The sequence below is a fragment of the Melanotaenia boesemani genome, chromosome 20 (assembly GCF_017639745.1).
Source record: "Melanotaenia boesemani isolate fMelBoe1 chromosome 20, fMelBoe1.pri, whole genome shotgun sequence".
In the NCBI taxonomy this organism is placed as follows: Eukaryota; Metazoa; Chordata; class Actinopteri; order Atheriniformes; family Melanotaeniidae; genus Melanotaenia; species Melanotaenia boesemani.
In genome coordinates, this window is record NC_055701.1 from 13112621 (window position 1) to 13134262 (window position 21642).

General features: G+C 40.9%; 1 protein-coding gene across 3 annotated transcripts; it reads left to right on the forward strand.

Annotated features, from left to right (window-relative positions):
- The first annotated feature begins 2486 nt into the window (after positions 1-2486).
- On the forward strand, positions 2487-21132 carry zfyve28 (zinc finger, FYVE domain containing 28). 3 transcript variants are annotated; one of them, XM_041972624.1, is made up of 14 exons: positions 2488-2880; positions 13685-13825; positions 15698-15835; positions 15956-16158; positions 16306-16395; positions 16516-16605; positions 16689-16790; positions 16875-18416; positions 18651-18746; positions 19215-19378; positions 19466-19582; positions 19940-20044; positions 20174-20277; positions 20384-21132. In XM_041972624.1, exons 1-14 carry the CDS (start codon positions 2845-2847, stop codon positions 20513-20515), a joined length of 3060 nt encoding a protein of 1019 aa, XP_041828558.1. In that variant the 5' UTR covers positions 2488-2844; the 3' UTR covers positions 20516-21132. The 3 variants fall into 3 exon arrangements, with proteins under 3 accessions (XP_041828560.1, XP_041828558.1, XP_041828559.1); XM_041972625.1 differs by having other exon boundaries at positions 19943-20044; XM_041972626.1 differs by lacking the exon at positions 18651-18746 and having other exon boundaries at positions 2487-2880.
- Positions 21133-21642: the final 510 nt, after the last annotated feature.

The window sequence follows — 21642 nt, forward strand, 5'->3', positions numbered from 1 at the left end:
CAGCGAACCATGATACTACCAGCAGCAGTACAGCAGCTCCGGTTGAAGGGCGAGCCGGAGACCCTCACCCTACGCACCATACGGACAGACGTCACACACCTGCAAGGGTCACGGGCAAGGGCAAAATCTCCCCCAGAGATTGACCACGGAGGCGGTTTAGGGTGCAGGGGGCGTATACCGCCGCATGCCTAGACCTAGTGGAACAGACCAACCCCGCGCAGCTGTTACAGAAACAATACCCCCATCTACGCAGCGTACCACTAGTATCATTCACAAGAGTACGCCCCCTAGTGCTGCTCGGCTCAGATCATGCGCACCTCATTACCTCTACGGGACCAACACGTAAGGGACCGGGCGGACCCATTGCCATCCGCACAGCTCTAGGATGGGCTTTGCAGGGAGCCGAGAGGTGTAGGTCAGAGTCAACCTCAGAGACACAGTGTCTGTTCGCCGCACAAGTTGGCCCCGACGACTTGCTGCACCAGAACGTCGAGAGGCTGTGGCAATGGGACATTTTACCCTTTCAAAACGAAAAACTAGTTGTCCGCTCACGAGAGGATCAGGACACCATGGATATGCTGGAGACAAAGACCCAGCAACTAACCGCAGGGGGGTCCAACGCTACGCCACCCCCCTCCTGCGAAGGTTGGGAGCGCTCAGGCTCAACAGCACTGTACACTAAGTCATGGCTCACCTCCGGGCCACCGAAAGGCACCTCGAGAGGGACCCAGCGACAGCGACCCAGCGACAGCGACAATCTACTCAGCCGAAATCGCCAAGCTTATCCCAGCAGGGTACGTCAAGAAACTCCAACCGAAGGAGGAGGAGCAGTCAGCAGAGGCATGGTATATTCCCAATCACCTCGTGAGCCACAACAACAAGTCACGCCTAGTCTTTAACTACTCGTTCAGGCATCAGAACACCTCCCTGAATGAACAACTTCTGCCCGGGCCTGCATTGGGACCGTCGCTAGTAGGTGTCCCGCTCGAACCGTGTCTATTCCCCGCTGCTACTTGCCATTCCCTGCTGAAGGTTTGGACGCAGGATACGATCTCCATGTCTTCTGCGACGCCTCGGAGCGAGCATACGGAGCAGTGGCGTACCTCGCCGTGAACATCAGAGACAACATCCATGTCTCCTTTGTGATGGCCAGGTCCAGGGTCACCCCAAGATGCCAGCAGTCCATACCCTGCTTGGAGCTCTGCGCAGCCCTGGCCGGAGCCCAGCTGTTTAAGCTCATTGAGACCGAGTTAACTCTTACCATTCGACATATGACGTTGTGCTCTGACTCCACCATGGAGAGCCCAACCAAAGGAGCCACAAATGGCAGATCTACTCCTGCAGCGGCTCAGGCTCCTTCGGGCTTCGGGCCTTATTCTGTGAAGGTGAGCAGAAGAGCGGAGAAACGCTGGGGAGTGATCTTCAAGTGCCTCACCACAAGGGCGATCGACATAGAGCTTCTGAACTCCATGGATGCGGATGCTTTCCTCCTCGCCCTTCGCCAACTGCTACCAAAGCTCCTACCAAAGGAGGTGCTCTCCGACTGCGGCACTAACTTTCGTGGGGCCAAGAGAGAACTCAGGGAAGCCTTCGCCGCCCTGGAGCCAAGGCAGAAGGATCAGCTGGCGGACACTGCCAGGCGTTGGTGGACCAGTTCTGGTCCCACTTCATGAAGCACTACTTGCTTCACCTTCAGACGCGGCAGAAGTGGCAGAGGTTGTCGGAGAACCTTGCAGCAGGTGCTACTGTACCGGTAGTCGACCCATCGACTCCACGAGCCCACTGGCCGGTCGGGTGGATGGTTAAGGCGATTGCTGGTCCGGACGGCTGCGTGAGGACGGCAGAGGTCCAGGTCCGAGATAGGATCTACGTGAGACCGGTGGCCAAGCTCGTCCAGCTTCCTGAACTTCAGGAGGAGGCCGAGGATACTTGAAGAATCCTTGGTCTTACACATTCACCAGTGAATGTGGGGGTCGTAACTTCCCCACACGTATATATAGAAATATAAATATATGTCTTGTTGCTGTTAAGTCTCTTTGCTTTGAAGCGAATTGATCTATATGTCAGTAGGAAAGTTTCTATTAAAATAAAGTTGCAGTGGAAATTGAAGCTGAATAGGGAGGCTATATGATACATTCAGTAATTTAATGTGACACAAAACAAAAACAGCACTGAAACATTTACAAAGTAACCTAAAAGAGACAGATATCTAACTAACACAAGCACAAAACTATTAACACCAAACTCAAAACAACAGTATGAAAAGCATGATAATATTTAATATCCCATTGAATTATCAAAATGGGATATAAAACAACCATAAAAAGATGCAAAGTGGCCACAAAATGTTGCAAATTGTTGCAAATGTTTAATGTGTTTCAGTCCTGCCGCTTTATACCCTCCCATGGTTGTATTCATTCTTGCATCTGGAAATACGGTGTTTAGGTGTAGCACTTGAAAGCACCATTTTCTGGGAAAGTGGGAGGTGAATGTTGTCAACGTGACTGTCATCAAGTAGCGAGGCAGAGAGCAGAGGAGCCGTCGGTAGATGCTCCGGTTTTCTGTATCGTCGGGACTCACAAAGTGGCCGGACGGGGGAGACAGGCTGACTATCGGGATTCAGGGAAGATGGAGATAAGTTTTCGAATATCTCCTTTGTTTGCTGTCAGAGTCGTACTGTAGCATTCAGGACAACTTACAGTACATTGTGTCTTGTACGTTTTCCTATTTGGATCCAACCGTCGCTAGCTAGCTTAGCTGCCAGCCGCTGTTGCTGTCAGCCACACGGGCAGGTACAGAAGAGGAGAGGAGGGGTTGGTGACAAAGAAAGGTGGCGAGGTAACGATGAACCGCTTTCGAAAGTGGCTGTACAAGCCAAAGGTAAGTTGTTGTGGGTTCACGCGCTCTGTCAGCTCTGCAGCAAGTAATTTTTTTTTTGCAAATCTTTGGAAGTAGCCGATCACCGTGGCTCGCTAGCCCAAATCACTTTGCCACACATTTGTTAACATTAGCCTCTGTTCTTGATGTTTCACTGTATTAACCAGCAGCTGCCTCTTTGTTGTTGTTGTTGATGGTTTTGTTTTGAAGCTTCAGTCACGGCTAATGTTCGCATTATCTCTTAAAAGTTTACATTAACTTATAACCATTTACTTACTCCCAAAGCTTGCATTGTTGTAAATATTAGATTTTGTTTGGGCGTTTTAAAAATGGCTGTACCTTAAATGTAATAATTCACATTAAAAAGAATAGCAGCGGAAGTGAAAAAAAAAAAAAAAAAAATAGTATCAGATATCATATAGTAACCCTACCAATTAAACAGTATATAAAAGAAAACACAAGTTAATTAATTAAAATTTGATTTGTATAGCAGTTAAGTGGAATTTTTGGGCCACTTCAAGTATATTACTTAATATTGATTATGAGCAGCAAATTCAACATTTGGTTTGTAGCATGTCACAATGGACTGCTTTGCCATAGAATAGGGCAAATCAAATCCCTGGTAAACTTAATCTTCCACAGCAGCTTGTTTGTATTTATTTTTTCTGTTGTGAAGTAATCAGTGACTGATGCTGATTATCTCAAAATGGCCCAATCAATCAGCCAACTGATTATTTAGTAATACCCAAACAAGTAGTTGATTATCCAAATGTTTTCTATTTTGTTTATTGAGTGCTCCAGTGGTTTGAATTTGGCACACATTAAACTAAATAAATGATCATAAAATGATCATAAACAAATGCTGCACAGGGAGCTCCCTCTCTCTTTTTTCCCTCTCTCTTGTGGCAAAATCATCAGTTTTTGGGTGAGCTAGTAATGAATGTGCTGCAACTTTGTAAATCAAGCTCGGAGTGTGGAAACATGCCTGACACAGCAGAGGAAGTATTAAAGGCTTGGTTGCCTTGTTAAATGAACAGTTCAAAATATGTCAACTGCAGCACGTTTAAAGATGAGTGAATGTGAATGCATCTCCAGGGTACTAATTTTTGTTAATGTTTATATTAACTTTAATGTGCATGGAAATCAGATCCACACACCTACAGTCACAACCTGACGGTAGCCCTTGGAAACATCGGTGTGTTTAAAGCATTGCATGATTTCAGTATATTGATAGAAGAGTTTCATATGAGATTGACTTTGCATCATGATTCCTGTAGGTTATGAGTGTTAAAATGTGACAAATTTCTCTAAAGCAATTTTTTTTCATCAGTAGAGCTGTTAATTTTGGGATTTATTTAAAAGCATTGTAAACATATGGTTCTAATTGATAGGCAAACATATGAAAATATTCTTTCTCATCGAAAAAACACACTTATGTCGGCATATCAAACTGTAGCTGGACCACTAATGTTAGACAAGGCTTAAAGTAAAGACTACTGATTACATATCATCCACCTGCTGTTGACCCTGTGCACACACCTGCGTCATTCCCTTTTTTCTGTGTCAAACCACATTTGCTGTTGCAGCATTTTTGTAGTCCATTGTTGAGGTAAGGCCAAAGTGTTGGGGTTCACCAGAGCATTGTTATATTCGTAAATGACTACTGCCTCTGAGGTGTTGAGCTTATTGCATCAGTGCCTTTTCTGCCAAATCACAGCCGTTGTAGGAATTAACAGAATTACACATAAATCTGTGGGATTTATATGACAAGTTCTGCCTCAAATGAGTGTAGAAAGAGGCGCTAAAAGCCTCTGTAATTATGCTAATCAGCCCAAAAAAGACGACAGTAATGAAAAGAGCATTCAGATTACTTTATGCTCCGGAAGGTGGATCTTTCTTTTTGTTTTGACAGAAAATGTATCGCTAGTCATTTATTTTTATTTTGGCTTTATTTATTGAGCACTGTGTGGCATTGTCATTTTGTAACAACAGTAAGCAGTTTATCACTGAACTATGTACTCCTGGAGATAGAAAAGTGTTGAATCAGCGTGTTTTCTTGACTGAAGCTGGGATATTGATATTTCCAGAGCTACTATTTACCTCCCGGTTTAGTCCCACAGTAGAGGACTTTCTTCTGGCTGTGCTACACAATCCCTGCTCAAACTGTTAAGAGTTGTATGTAGTCCTGTGCAAGAAATAATGATCCTGCCTTCTGTCTTTATCTGTCATCAAAGCACTAACTAGACAAAAGTGTAAAAGTGAATGTCCTTGTCTTCTCTACTGTTTTGGTGAAAAGATTTAACAATTATAAGCTAGGATTATTTTTTGTTTTAGGCCTTTAAATAAGTATACTTTTTTTTATGTAACTGTACTCATCTGTGTGTGTAGGGTTTATCAGAAAATAAACATTGGAGATGGAAAAGTCAGGGAAAGAGGCACTTATAAAATCAGCAACTCTGCACATTCTCACATTTATAAACAAAGCCCAGCTCCTGTTTCCAAGCTGCAAAAATGTCTTCTCACTTCTCATTTGTCAGCGCTAAGTTGCAGTTCAAAGAGTGATTAACAGCGAGTGAGATGTCAAGAGCCTGAACCTTTTTTTTCCTCTGGAGTTTGTGTTCCTCTTGTTTGCTGTTCCATTGGCCATCCAGGAGCCTTCCCATCAGCTTCCCATCACGTAATCTGTTGACGGGCTCACAGCTTCTGTGCACCAGGCTACTGATTTGCCTCACCAGTATTTATTCATTCATTTTATATGTCTAATAATCCAAATTAAAATAAAACCTTTCAAAGGTCTTGAAGTTTGCACGTATTGTTAAAAAACTAACTTTTTCTTTTTGTCAGTGACTAGACAGACTTCTTCAAGGAGTCAATTTGGTGTGATAGAAAATTAAAAAAAATCTATTCATATTCACAAATTCACATTAGAATTGTTTAATATCAGCAGGATATTATACATAAATGAAAGCAGTTAATTAATTATAGTTAAATATTAAGCAAATATTTCTCTGTTTCCAGCATCATAAAAGTAAAAAAAAGAAAAAAGATCAAAAACTGAGTTTTAAACTGATGGCCATATGTCTTCTGCAGTCTGGCCATCATCTTGGCCATCTTAAAAAATATTTGGTACATTCATTGACTCTTTATGTAATTGGTTAGACAGTTAACTAAAACATCAATAATATCTCATGGTTTAATCATGAAAACCTTTAACTGCAGATTGGCTTTATGAGTTATAGATGAAGTGTATCTCATTCTTGTCCATATTTTTAGAAAATCTTTATAAGTTTGTCAATATATTTTCAAGGATGTAAATCATGGCTGACATAATTTCTCCACATTCTGCAGAGTAAGGCTGGTCATGTTGTAGTATGTTGGTCGGTTTGAGGTTTGTCTTTCCAGTGTTGGTTCTGCACAGTTGACACAGAGTTGATAAAATAGCTCACTGCTGAGCAGTGGACAGTGTGGCGTCATATTTAGTGCAGTTTCTGTAGTTCTTTCTGGATGTCCCATTCTGCTTACCCACCAACCATGTGGTAATTGATTTGGTGTCAGCTGCAGGGATTTAGAGGGCTGACCCCAGTGAAGATTGAGACAGGCCACGAGATTGAAAGCCTTTTTAAATTCATGGTAGGGTTGAGGAACTGGAGCCCCCTCTGTCTGAGGTGTAAGGGCATGATGATTGAAGGAAAGTAGCTGCAGGAGAAGACTGAGATTTAAAGGTACCACAGAGAGTCAGTCACTCATTTACTTAGTAAAAAAATGCAACTGTCTTTTATCAAAGGCCCTTTCGAGTCTCACTTCATGGTCACAATGATAAATATGAAGCATTTATCCAAGGTGCCCTTTGTCTATAAAGAAGTGTAAATATTTTTAGTTGCTCTTCTGCCAAGCTGATATGTCAGATGATTCTTTTTCAGGTGTAGTCCCAGGTGCACAAGCATGTTAACCTGCATTTATTCTCCACAGACAGCAATCAAAGGTATGTGTTGCTCTTACATGGGCTGTTGCTGTGCCTGTATGTAATTTTGGGCAGCATAAACAATGCCCACTCTCAGTCACTGTTTATGACAGTATGTGGACAGAATTAGCTTGACTGTGAATCATCCACATACTTGACTGACTTCATTTTGTTCAGTAAAATTCTTAAATGTTAGTCATTCCAGCATAAGTATGAGGAGGCGTACATTTCAACTAATCTTGTCATCTCTTTAGGATTCATACCTTGTGATACATGAAAAACATCATGTTGTTGGTTTTGTATATTGGAATATTAACTGCTCTACAGCCAAGCTTCAGCATTGCTTCTAGATGGTATAACCAGATTAATTCTTGCATAAGAATGTCCTAGTGGTTGTTGGGATGGGGGGTGTACCCATGTGTCACTGCGCTGCCATCAGGGGATCCTGGACACGCCCTCTATCCACCTTAATCCTTTGTGGATCTTTGTTTTACTTCTTGTCTACCATACCATGTGCCAAGCACATGCTCTGGTTATTGCTATAGTCCCAATGTCAGATTAGGGCAGCCCTCAGAGACGAAACAAGCACACAGATTATGCCATCAGTCCAGATGGGCAGACCACTCTGAGTATATTGAATCGATGAGCTGTGTTAAGTCTGTAGTCTGCTTTGCTCTCAAATCTACATTCAGCTGGTTAGTGTTGAACCCTTCCTTTAGTAGTTTGCTGTGCTGTTAATGCAGTTGCACATTTATGTAATCAAAAATCCCTTAAACACTAAAATTTGACCAGAACTATTTTAGGACAGTTGACGTTTTGGTTTAAAAGTCACCATCAGTATCTCTGTAGGTGCAGAAAACAACTCAGTGGTGGTGTGAAAAAAAATCCTGATGCAAGCTGAACATGAAAGGAATGACTCAACACAACTGCTGCAGCAAACCCCAGCTTTTTTTTTAGAAAGGTTATAAGGCTAAATCATTTTATATATATATATATATATATATATATATATATATATATATATATATATATATATAGTGTCTTTTTTACCAGTAGACTGAATGAAAGCAGAGATAACTGGTTTTCCTCCCTACTATGTTTGCCTCTGATCACTGGAAGGCGGCCAAAAAACAGTAAATTGAGTCTGGAATAGAGAGTGGAGGGCAAAGGCAAGGTTTCTCATAAGTCCCTTAAGTGGGCTCAGTGTGCATACACCGGTGCAGTGGGCGCTCATGAAGCATTAGCCTGACAGCCGTCATCATCTGCACAGTCTGAATAGAAATGAAGTCCAGAATCTGCAGCTCAAGGAGAGAGCTGACTGACCTGATGAAAATATTGATCATATAGCAGGAGGCAACTTTCAGTAACATGTTTCAATAAAAGTCATGTTGTCATTGCTTGTTATGGACTTGGTGTGGAACAAAAAGGGGCCGGAATTTCACTGAGTCATGGTGAGATGATGTGATTGAGGGGGCTTAACGGTAATCGTCGCTCTTTATGAACTTGTGTCATTTTAGAAATCTGAAATGACAGGTTTGTGACCACAGTGGATGGGGTGGTGATTTAGTAAGAGGTCACTTAGGACAGCAGGAGTGTAAGACAGGACTGGCATGCCACAGTGGACAAGAACTGAATCTGCTGAATCATTTCACCTCCTATGCAAGGTAGAGCTGTCATTGGAGGTGATGACGCAACTCAAAAGTTTAGGAATCAGATCCCCAGATGATCATCTTTACTTACCTAAAAATTTGTGTGTCCTTCTTAAATATAAACATTGTTTATTAAAGTTTTCTGAAATTCAATAAAAACAAATCTATAATTATTTATATCAACCTTTATTAACATAAACCAGCAGAAAGGACGGGCTTTTTGTGTCATCACTGACCAACTTCATTGTAATTAATCATGTAAACAGATCCTGAAAAATAATTGGTAGTGAGGGTAAAAAAAAAAGAGAAATTAATAGACTAGAAGCACTCAGAGCACTCCACCAAGCCATTATCTTTTGTTTGAATTAGAAGCTCTAATGGCAAAATTATCCCTGTCTACCCATAGTAAAGAGTTCTTTAAATATTTCCTGGAGCCAGATGTTGCTAACAGACTGACAGACAAACCCACATTACCAAATACATACCTCCGCGTTGGCAGGGGTAAATATATACATTTCTGGAAGATTTTGGCAAACTGGTGTCAGGTGATGGTGTCAGTATTGATTATAAAAATAGAATCCACCAAAGGATGGGTCATAAGTAGCTACTTTGTACCAAGCTTCATCAGAGAGTCATTGATCAGTTTTTAAAATAAAGAAAATTAAATCTCAATGCACAATTGCAAAGAATAAAGCCCTCTCAGCGTCTGCAGTGTGTAATATTGTAAGATTAAAAAAAAGCATGAAAAGCAGTGTTGCATCTTTTAGTCATCAGTTAAAATAAGTTATTTATCAGCAAGTAAATATTAGGCCTAGCTCATAATTTAGATGGCTGTGCAGTAGTTAAAGTATTTGGTGCAAATGCTTATGTTGTTATCAGATTCATGCGTTCCACTTTGTTTTAGTTCAAGTTTCAACTCAAACAGCTGGCGCAACAGGTTTCTGGTTCTCACATGGGTGTCAAGAATGAGGGGTGAAGCAGACATCTAGAAAAAATCTGTTCTTTCATATCTTTTTTTTTTTTTCAAATTTAAAATTTTTAATGATACACCAAGCAAGCAGCTCAAACATTGCTGCCTGTATAAAAGTAGATCTGCGTGCAGGGAACACAGCTAGTCTTTCACTTATTCCCCGTGATACTATCCTGCAGGAATGTTCCCTCTTGTGTAAGGAATGCAGCTGGAGGAGATTATAGGATGACATTTGTCTCAAACTCTTCTTGTCTTTCTGCTGCAGCCTATACTGTATGATTCCAACTAAATGCCATCAGTCTGTGGGCCGTGTTGTGCCTGGGCTAGAAAAAGGTTTTACTGTCTCCTACTTCTGTTTCCTGTTTGGTCATCATGACATTAATTCAGTATCATAGACTCCCTCATTGTTGTGCAGTTGTCAAGTCAAATCTACCCCCTAAATAGTGAAGTTATTACTTTGCCGTGCTCAGAAGTTACATTTAGTTTTGAAGATAAATACGGCTTGTTGTGGTTTGTTAGGTTTCTTATTGGATAATTGAGACTTCCTTTTGTGCTCATTTCCTATTGACCCACTTATCTTGTTTCCGTCATTGTGATGACAAATGCAGTCAAATGATCAGTATCCTCAAATATGTTCTTCTCTCTGTTTCTGTCTTTTGTGTTGCTACACAGTAGTGTTCACGGATGATTTAGATATATACATCACATATGTTCTTGTAAATAACATAACTCTTTAGAATAGTATCAAATACCAACTTTTGTTTGCTAATATAGACTCAGCTTTGCAAGTAATGAAGTGAATTGCATACTTCTGCTCTTCGTTTCCAGCATGAACACAATTTGAAGGAGTATTATTGATTAGCTCTGTGAGATTCAGGTTTATGAGCAAAGTGTTGCAAGGTTGAGTACTCAGCTGAGAAACAAATTGGCAATGACAAGTATTTTCCCCACTGAAGGGCTTTCAGCAAGAGAAAGGGAAGAAGTTTGGGTGTGCTCTTTTCCAGCTCTGCTGATTTTTTTACACACCTCAGTTTATCTCTGACTTATCCATGGACAAGTTTAAGTTGACCCACTTTCCTTCTAAACTGCTAATACTCCCTCTTGTGTTGCATTTCGACCAGATGTGACTACCAGGTGGGAATTATGATAGTTGTTCTGTCTCATCCTCTCACATACTACATATGTCAAAGCAATAACCTTTGCAGAGATATATGTCCCTACTAGGTTTATGCCTCTCAATAATGCAACTAAGCTGTTGCATATATCTCTGCATTTTCTCCTTTGTGTTTGTTTCATTATTAATGAGAGACAGTGAGGGAAGCGCATCGTGTATCACATTCACAGAGAAAAGCAAGGGTCTGGGGAGAAAGTGTCACGCAACAGGAAACACTGCAAACGTAGGGGGAAAAAAACCAAGAGAGATTTCAGTAAATACAAGAATTATGTAGCTTTTCACCTCATGAAAAATCCTCAAAACAGTAATTGCATGGCAGGCAAATGAGCCTGTTTACTGCGGTTTCTCTCCCTTCTCCCACTGCACACTGTCATGCTGTCCTTTAAAGCTCCTGTGTCATCACCGGGACCGTGTGGATTGTGATGATGCATATCTGCATGTGGTCGCCATTTTCAGAACCATTAACCTTTTTGGTTGACATGAGCCCTACCCAGGATGTGTGTGTGTGTGTGTGTGTGTGTGTGTGTGTGTGTGTGTGTGTGTGTGTGTGTGTGTGTGTGTGTTTATAAAGTCATGAAGTGTTTTTGTATCTCAATTGTCCTGTGAACTTTGATAGGCAATTACTTTTTACCTACTTTGGGTGGGTCTAGGCAACATCAATGAACTGTAATTGTGTTTACATTTTAATTACTGTCTGTTTCCTTCCTTTTGTGTTGTGACTCTATATGTAGTTCACTTTGGTGTTTTGCAGTGTTTTGTGGTCATTCTTTTCTCTAAAAATGTCTCTAACTCTTCACATCATGTTCTCTTGTTCGGATTGATGCCATTTTTAAAGAATAATTTACTTAGACATACCCACATCTTCAATAAGTATGGCAATCTTATTATATTATCCGTGGAGTTTTTTCCACCATAAATCAGCAGGATACTCCAGCAAATAGGAGAGCATGCTGTTATTAAGCTGACCTGTACAGTGCCCTACTTACCTGATTTTTATCTATGCCTCTACGGAGCAGCAGTATGTTGTTATATTATACTACAGTACCTTCGTGTTTGTGCTTCGTGTTTACAATTCCTTCTTCTGTTGCATTTACACTTCCACTTACTTTTTTCTGTTTGCATCAGATTATTATTTTTTTTTATTTCTCCCAAGCACAAGATGTGTAAAAGAGTTGCATTCACTGCCTTGTACATAAAGTAGGATAGTAATCTGTTAAACTGTTCTCTTAAAATCACAAGGTAACACCCAAAGACAGTAAAGAGTAATAGTGTTTTTGTAGCTATATCTACCGTAGTATGTACATCATTTTAGACAGTACAAAGCTGGTTATCTGTGGACTTCTTTTGTTGAGTCATGATGGAATTAAATAGATCACACAATCTTATGCTCTTTTTTCATGAAGCTTCTCCTGACTTAAAAAGAAGTTAAAAGATATAAATTTTCTCCTCTTTCTGCATGTGATCTGTTGCTGAATATTGCAGATTAAATAAATTATTGACTCAACTTACGAAAAGCATGTTTTGGACACTGGGGAGGTTAACTGGGTCTGTTTTTAGGCATGAGAGAGAGCCTAGTGGTCACCCAAGTCTCTGGAAGCTGGAGGGGTGCCAGAGAACTTCACTAAATATTTTATAATTAGTTTTGCAGGTGACTTCTAATTTTAATTGTGCTATCTAGTCTTCCTCTTGCAAAAAAAAAAAAAGAAAAAAAAACTCTTATTCTGTACTAAATGTAAGAACATACTGTGGCTTGATTTGTTCTGTAGTTTCAATTACAGTAATCTAAATGCACAAATTAAATTAATACATTTAGTCAAGATATTCAGAGTATCAGGCAGAAAATAAGCTCTAACGTTTTGATCCTCCTTTTAAAATGCAGTTTTCCTTTAAAATACTCAAGCCTGTCGGTGTTGACTTCAAGTAATATCTTTCTAAAACCCATTCACATTGACCTGTAACAGCAGATATGAACAGACATCCTCTCTCTTGTGGTTACACCACAGAACACTTTAAAAATTATCATGGGAAAGAAATGTGAAATTTGCAAATGCTAAACGTTTGCAGTGTACTACATATCTAATCTGCTCAACAGATGCTGAAGCATGATTAATTAAGTATTAGATCGTAGACATGGGTCCATTTTTCTTTTAAGTCACCTGGTTCTTATACACAGATGTTCAGTAACCTGTTAATCATATATGAATTTGAATCACACAGGTAAGATCCTGAACAGTAAGTGTTTTATTTAGTGAGATTATTCTGTTAAGCCGAACGAACTCATGAGAATGAAAGTGTTTTGATTGTCATACAAAGTTGACTGTTCCAGTTCTCACAGTGCTGCCAGTGCAACATCTCACATGAAGAATCATAATGACAAACAATCCAGACAGAAATTGCATGTCTCATCATGTGAGATAGATGTCAAAGTCCTGGCTCAATCTGACCTTTGATCTGTTTAAGGCTGAACTAAAATTATTATTTGCTGAGGTAGGTGGGTGTAAGGCTAGGTCACGGTTGCAGGAACTTTATTTGTGTCTGCAATTTAAGAACCAATTGAAGCATTTAACTGTTTTCTTCTGGTTTCTTTGTTGTGAAATTACTTATTTTTTGCTCAATAAAAAAATCAGCAGATATATTTAATTTAACAAGTTGCAACTTATGTTTTATAGCATTTAATGACTTCTAGGATAGTTTAAATGAAATAATTTGGTACTTATGTTTTACTATTTAGGCTTCAAATTAGGAGGGAATATACTGGTCTGTGGTTAAAAATAAAAAATGTAGGATGTGCTGTCTTGCTTAGTTATATACGTATTATGTAAAAGGTTCGGCTGCTCATTGTTTGGTAGGACAAAGCTACTAAAAATGTTAAAAAATGAGATGATCAACACACAAAACACAAACTCAGTAAAGAGGAGGTTGCATTAATTTTAATTTATAACCTTGTTTGTTGTTTTTAAAACTGTTAGTCCTGCATTGATTATATTGTTTGTCATAAATGTTGTGTCAGTACTGAAATGGATCTCCTTGTGTTTCTTCGTCTCTCCGTACAGAGGACAGACCCTCAGCTCCTGGCCCAATTCTATTATGCTGATGAAGAGCTTAACCAGGTGGCCACTGAGTTGGACAGCCTTGATGGCAGGAAGGACCCCCAGAGATGTACTCTGCTGGTCAACCAGTTCAGATCCTGTCAGGTCAGTGCATAGAAATAATAAAGTCATTTTCTTTCCCTGCCTTTCTGTGTAAAAAATAGACAAAAAATATCCCTTAAGTGGAAAAAAAACGGAACTGAGGCATATTAACTTCCAGTTTAGGTTAAACTCTGAGCCACAATTTCCTCTTTGTCCTGTATGTATTTTAGATCACTTCATTTATATAATTACATGTCTGGACCTTAAATTGGCCTTGAAAAAAAAAAGGTTAAGTCCTTAATATTCTTAGTTTTGCTGATAAGGAGAGATGGGTAGACTTTGTTCAGACACTCATCTCAGCTTGGATAACCGTGTCCCATGCAGGTTGTTAGTAAATGGTTACAGGAGCAGCTTTAATTTTCTTATTTTGTTAACACAGTATTTTATAACTGCAGCTGTTTTTGCAAGTAGAAAAAGTTTCCTTCTGTTATTAATCCAATTAATTCTGAGCTACAGTGTTAAGAAGAGTCATTTTAAATGGGGTAATACAATTCAATTATTTTAGGTTTTTATGAGATTGGGCTTGAAAATGGCTTAGCAGGTAATGCTGTGAAGGAGTGATGGCTGCCATGCTGCATTATGCTGTGAGATCTGTAGGTAGTGATGGAGGTTCCGTTGTGCCTCAGCTTGCCTCCTATCGCCAGGGCACACAGTGAGAACCACTTAATAAGGTCACCACTTGATCCCTGACTGTTTGTTTCTTTCTCCTCTTTCCTTCCCTCTGCCAAGCTGTCACCTTATCTCACTCTGTAGTTTCATAGTCAGTCAGACCTTTTGTGATTCTTGTGAATGAGCAGCACTTGCTATACAGCATCTTCAACTCTAATTAGTTTTCTAAATTTGCAGACAAAATGCTTAACAGCTATTTTTTATATCACTTAGAATTAAAAAAGGAGGCTTTTTAAAGTGTTGTACCTTCTCTCAGTAGTTTTGTAAAATGAGCAGTATGATGTCCCACAGTCCTGAAGGAAGTGTAGAAATCAAGAAGAATCAAGTGAAATTCTTGTTCTTTAACTTCCTTTTGAATCTTAGATCTTATTTGTGAACCTCTGTGGTGACTGCTGCATGTTGATCATATTATTTTGATCATATTATTCTTTTCTTAACACCGTGGCCGGCTGGATTTGGCAAGTGCATGAGTTTTGTAATGAACAAAGATTGAGTTAGTATATTTCAGAAAGAAAAGAATCTTGAAACAGAAGAGGCTGATCTTTTGTTTGACAGACAAACAGGTATCCCATCAGAGTCACTACTCTGCGATAATGTAAGCCCTGTGGAAGACGATGATTAGTGTCCTGGGAAACACTCAGACAAAAGAGTGGTACTCAGCCCGGACCAAGGCACATGTGCAACACACAGCCATAAAGGAATCAGTGGTTTGGCTTTCCTTCTTAAAGCTTTTTAATCTTTCTCCTTGGGGCGAGCAGAGAAAGACACAGTGCTGTGCCTGACAAGATTACAGTGCACAGCACAGCTGTGGTAGAGTGAAAGGCTCATTGTAAGTCATTATTATAGCTGTTATATATGCCAGCAGTGCATAAGCTCTTGATTTACTCATGTTTTGTGTGTGACACTGCATTTTCACTGTTGGAAGTATGTGCTTTAATTCAGAGTTTTTATTGGAACAGAATGTAGCTGCAAGGGCCATAATGATCTTGTGTACTTGTCAAATATTTTTCATTCCCACCCTAATCGAAGGTCTTCTGGCACAGCAACATAATCACCTCCTTAAAAGGGTGACATATATTTAGGTGTGGATTATTGACCAACATTACTTTAATTAAAAGCTTTAAAAAACAGATTTTCACTAACTTATGATTATCCCTCCAACTATTTTCTTAAATTTTGTTTTTTGTCACTCCTGATTACCTGCAGGACAATGTGTTGAACATTATCAGTCAGATCATGGATGAATGTATTCCCAACGACCGGGCCAACAGAGACTTTTGTGTCAAGTTCCCTGAGGAGATTCGTCATGACAACTTGGCAGGGCAGCTGTGGTTTGGAGCTGAGGTAGTGTATTCCCTCCTGCTTCAGTCTGAAAGAAAACAGTCCCTAAACAAATGCATGGAATACTATATTTCAGTGTTATGTATATACAGTTTTAAATTATAGTTATTTGTTCCTGTCCAGTGTTTGGCTGCAGGCTCCATCATCATGAACAGGGAGATCGAGAGTATAGCCATGAGACCCCTGGCTAAAGATCTCACTCGCAGCCTGGAAGAGGTACGCAACATCACCAGAGACCAGGCCCTGAGAGACCTTAACTTGTACACAGACCGCATGAAGGACGCATTGCGACATTTTGACAGCCTTTTTGCTGAGTTCGAGCTCAGGTAAATTAGGGACTGGAGCTTCTTTTTTTTCCAGTTTTATTCATGCAATTAAACCACATTTATAATCCACTCAAGAGTTTTGTTCAAAGCATTTAAGGGAGCTGTGAATGGCATTATTGTTAGTTTTTATTTTTCTTTTATTTCCAGCTATGTGTCAGCCATGGTGCCTGTGAAGTCTCCCAAAGAATATTATGTACAGCAGGAGGTGATTGTGCTCTTCTGTGAGACCGTTGAGAGGTAAATTTCATGATAAATAGTTTTAAAAGCAACAGTGTTTACAGCTTACTTTTTCTAGAATTGTTTTGAAGATAATGTGATCTTTTTTCCCCTCATATTTTCCTGTTTGGGTTGTCCCAGGGCCTTAAAGCTGGGCTATCTCACACAAGACATGATCGATGACTATGAACCTGCTCTGATGTTTACAATTCCCAGACTAGCCATTGTGTGGTAAGCATTGTCTGTCTTTCCACCAAACAATTTGTTCTCTACTCCTTTCCAACCTCTTACAGAATTTTAAACATGTATTTTAGTGGGCTAGTTGTGTATCCAGAGGGACCTCTTAACCTTGACCGAAAATCAGAGGACATGTCTGAGCTCTTCAGGCCTTTTCGCACTTTATTGAAGAAAATAAGGTAAAGGCTATGATTGAATCACTTATGGGAAAATTTTTTTTTTCTTTGTATCACTACACTACAACTGTTTTATGCTTGTTGCAGAGATCTCTTGCGAACTCTCACTAAGGAGGAGTTGATGACGTTGGAGAGGAACCTGTGTATTTCTCAGGACGGAGAGTTGTCCACAAGCCAGGGGATGGTCACAACCAGTCCCCCAACACAAGTTCAAGAGAATCCCTCATCCTGCAACCCTCCTAATGAAACCTCAGAGAGGAAGGGTGAAATGGAAGAGGAGCAACTCCCTGTGTTTATCTGTCCCAGTAAAGACAAGGAATTGGCAGAAGTAGAAAATGGCTGGGAGGAGGTGGAAACCCAGAGGGGGGAGGAGGAACCAGAACAAGGCCTGCTCTGTGAAGAGGCAGAGGAGGCTGAGCTGGCCTGCTCCATGCAGTATGATGAGGAGGAACTAGAGCAGCTCAACATGATGGTGTATCGCGTGGGAGATGAAATGTCCACTCTGCTGTCACCTCCCAGCCAGGGCCAGTCCCCAGCCCATCATCCCGTCAGAGGAGAGCCTAGTGGTTCTAGTGGGGCTTCCAGCACTGAGGCCTCTCCACGCAGGATTTTGGGGAGCCGGGGAAGGACAGGCATCTATGTAGAGGAGGAGGACAGGGTCTTCTTCATGGAAGACCTGGACACAGCAGGAGACGGCAACACCAGTATTTCAAGAGAAGCCTGCAGTTGTGTTACCTCTCCTTCTAAAGAATCTGTTCATCCTGTGCAGCACAAGCCCGGAGCAAGGCCAGCCTCTGTTAGGAATGGTTGGTATTCTGAGACTACATCAGAGCAGCCTTGTCCACAGCCACGTAGCTTGAACACATGCAGTCCCATGGCAAAGCGCCCCCCATTCACCTCTGCCCCTGGTTCTGAACCTCTGCCTTATAGCAACGGGTGGGAGATGGGTTTAGAAGGGACAGCGTCTGAAACAGCTGAGGTCATTGCCCATCGTATGGGAGGCATGAAGCTGTCTGCTACAGTCATCTTCAACCCTCGCTCTCCCAGCTTGACAGAGCTGGCTGTGGACAAGCTGCTGCTGCCTCGGCCAACTCCCTCTGAGATTGAGCCCTGTGGCCCCCTGGTGGCTACTCACTGTCTGCTCAACTCTTGTGTCTGCTGTGGGAGCTGTGAGGATGGCCATGAGGATGCCGTCACCACAGAGACCACGGGTATCAGCTTAGGCCGCTCTCTGGGTTTGGACAAACATTGTAAGACCCCAGCCCCCAGCGCTGTCATCCAGTCTGCTGCTTGCCAGCTACTATCCCGTGGTCATGAACCTCACAGTAAGGGTGAGATCACCCAGCTGAAATCTCCTTCTTCTCGTTGCCCCGAAGATCCACTGGTGGAGAATTCAAATTCCCAGCTCTGTGAAAAGTGCCTAGTGGTGGCTCCAGAGCGGGGGCATCGTTCTCAGGACTATAGTTCTAGGAGAGGGGAGGGAGCCTCCCCATGCAACCACCAGCCAAGGACTGAAACAAGGCAGCTTGTGAGTGGCTGCCGACAGAGGGACAAGGAGGTGGACAAAGACAAGCCAGGAAATGTAGATATTAAGCGGGAAACCAAAGAGGAAAGCAGGAAAAGTTCCAGGTTTGATTAGTTGTTATTATTATCCCCATAAATTTGGCATCACATTTTTTTTTTCTGCATTTCTTCAGACCGTGAATATCATTCAGTTGCTTTCATTAATTAGGATTTCACACTTACCACATGTTCCTTTAATTACACACCAGTGTTTATTTAATCATCATTTTGATTGCACCCATTTATTTATTTATTCATGCACGCATTCATTCATTCATTCATTTATTTATTTATTTTTAGTTTTCAGAACTCCCCCCTCAGCTCTGTGTCAGGTAGTGACTGTGAGAGTGTGTCGGTCACCACATGTAGTCTGTCAAGCAGTGCGTATACACCCAGGTAACCAATCGTTCATCCATGTTTGTGTATTTCTGCTCACACAGATAGCTACTACAAAAACAATGAACATTAGACAATGATTGATAAAAAGGTCTCATCTTGAGATTGTTTTTTAAACTTGAGGCAATCTTTTTGTTCATTGAAGCATCAGTCACATCTGTATGAAGTACCGGCTTAGACTCCATTAGATTGGAACTTTCTACTGCATAAGATTATACTGCATTTCTTTGTAAAAAATTTGGTGTTTAATGACTAGATTTGGAGATTTATTTTATTAATTAAAAATTTATGCCTAAATAAACATTTTGGGCAATATATATATTTTATTGTCTAGTGTTTCGCTTTTACTCAAAATTTTTAAATATGCTGCTGATGAAATATAATTATAATTATAAGATATATTGTGTTTTGTACATTTATTAAAGATGAAGTAATGTTTCCCTGTCTCTCATCACTTCCTCCATCCAGCCCTGTTAGCAGTCTGACTCCCAGCTCGGGGACATCAGAAGACGTGGACCACCAAGAGATTCAGCTGGCCTTGCATGATGCCAAACTGGTGGCCAGGAGCAAGATCCGGTCACGTTTTCACAGCAGCAGTGACCTCATCCACCGTCTTTTTGTTTGCATATCAGGTAAAGGCTTTTACGTTCTTAGCTGCTTCCTTTCATGTCTTCGCATCTCCTGAGCTGAAATCCATTAAGTCTTAATGTGTGTTGCAGGTGTTGCTGATCAGCTCCAGACAAACTATGCCAGTGACCTTCGCAGCATCCTCAAGACTTTGTTTGAAGTCATGGCAACCAAATGCGAGCAAGGAGACAATGATAAGCAAAAGAAAGGTGGGAACTGAGATATCTTACAACCAAATGCAATTTTTTTTCTGTCATTTCAAGGAAACCACAAATCTTTTTTTGCTTTGTTTTTTCATTACCACTTACTACTTAAGTAGCTTGAAATATTCAATCTGCCTGCAATAATTGAACATTTAAGGCTGTTAACGACAATGTAAAGCTTTTCCTGAAAGTACTTTAAAAAAGTTATCCATACTTTCATCATATCACATCCCATATAGCAGTTGTACAGGTTTTTCCCTTGCCCCAGCCACTCTGCACATTGTCTGTGCCATAACTGTACAGCTCTTACAAGAATCATTCACACCGTACAATTGTTTGCATTTCTTCTTGTATCGTGCCCAGCAGGTCCTGTTCTGCGCAGTGCAGTGCTGGAGGACTGTGCTCTCTGTCAGGAGACCGTTTCCTCATCGGAATTGGCAGCCAAAGCCCGAGAGGGCCAGTTCGAAGGTCAGCAAATCCACAAACAGATGCAGACAGTGTAGTTGTCAGCCTGCTCCTTTTTCCCCTTCTCTCAGCAAATGTTCAGCTGGTGACAGTTCTGCTGTGTGTTTACTGTTTCTTGTCGACTCTATGCAGACCCTCCAGACTGGGTTCCTGATGAGGCCTGCAATTCCTGCATTGCCTGCAAGGCCCCCTTCACTGTCATTCGCAGGAAACATCATTGCCGGAGCTGTGGAAAGGTTTGGCATGTTCTTTAAAGTGGAACAACTGGCAGCATTTAAGTTGTATTGAAGGAAACTGTGTCATTATCAGGTGATGACTAATAAATACTCTTATTTTTGTCAGATCTTCTGCTCCCGCTGTTCTTCCCATTCTGCTCCGTTGCCTCGATACGGCCAGGTTAAGCCTGTCAGGGTCTGCACCCACTGCTACATGTTTCATGTTACACCCTTCTACAATGACAAGGCGGGCATTTGACTCCAGATCATCACAGAAAGCACACAGTCTGCCACAAGAGCATATGCAACAAACAGATCCACTACTGTGTACAAAGTAAATGCAACACTGCTCCGGTAAACCTCAAAGGTTGTGATTGCCAATACTAAGCATGACTTCAGATTAAGGCCATTAAAGATAAGACATCAGATAGTCGAAACAAGAAGCCACAATATGATTCAAGCTGTTTTGGGGAGATTATGATGTGTCATTAAGAATCAGTGTTTACTGTGCCCACCAGACACAAGTGATTTACAGAAACCTACCTGAATGTTAAGTTGCAGAGGGAGAAGCTATGATGCATTGCAGTGATAGGTTTACCTGCATTTGTGCAACAGTCCTCTGTAGCAGTTTGAATCATGAAGCCAGAACAGGCTTCTTTTTTTTATTTATTTATTTGCTTAAGATGTAAACGAAAAGACTTGCATATTTTTGTGCTTTAGTGAGCTTCCCACCTCTTTGTGCCCGAGCTACTACGGGACTCAGATCACTCTTAAGAATGTAAGTCATGACCACCGTGTAAATAAAGATAATTCTGGTTATAATTTTACAAAAATGTTTTCAGCAGGCCAACAGTCCCATTAAAGCAAATGATACTCCTTCATGGTTTTTATGGCAATGAATGTGACATTTTTGTGCTGGAGTCTGAATCCCAACATGGGCTGTGCTCATTACTTGTACTGTTTATATACGGTGAGTTTTCTACAGAGACTCCAGTGCAGCTGAGGTGGATAAAAACATCTCTACATCATATTTTGGTCTTAAAGGCCCTCAACCGGAAACTTGCCCTTATGTTGCTAAGTGCTCTCATTAGCAGCACGTGTAGAATTAGTTTTAAACCAGAGACCCTCTCAGGAGCTGGCTCACAGGAATACAGGCCAGTTTTTGCCAAATGATTTTTTCTTTGTCATACAAGCTACTTGTGCAATATGGTGACTACTAATTGCATTGGTCCTGCACACATAAGAAACAGACCTTTGCTGTTTAGATTGTAGTTAGATGTCACTTATGAAGAATGAAATTGTTTTGAAATATGATGACACTAAATTGTTTCTATAATTGGTTCTGCAGGTGCTGTTGGACATGAATAGTTATTTTGAATCCAAGCT

Coding starts and splice junctions, on each gene's coding strand:
- zfyve28 (XM_041972624.1), top strand. CDS start 2,845: ATGAACCGCTTTCGAAAGTGGCTGTACAAGCCAAAG. Junction 16,159..16,305: donor TTTGCTGAGTTCGAGCTCAG/GTAAATTAGGGA, acceptor TTTTATTTCCAG/CTATGTGTCAGCCATGGTGC. Junction 16,396..16,515: donor TTCTGTGAGACCGTTGAGAG/GTAAATTTCATG, acceptor GGGTTGTCCCAG/GGCCTTAAAGCTGGGCTATC.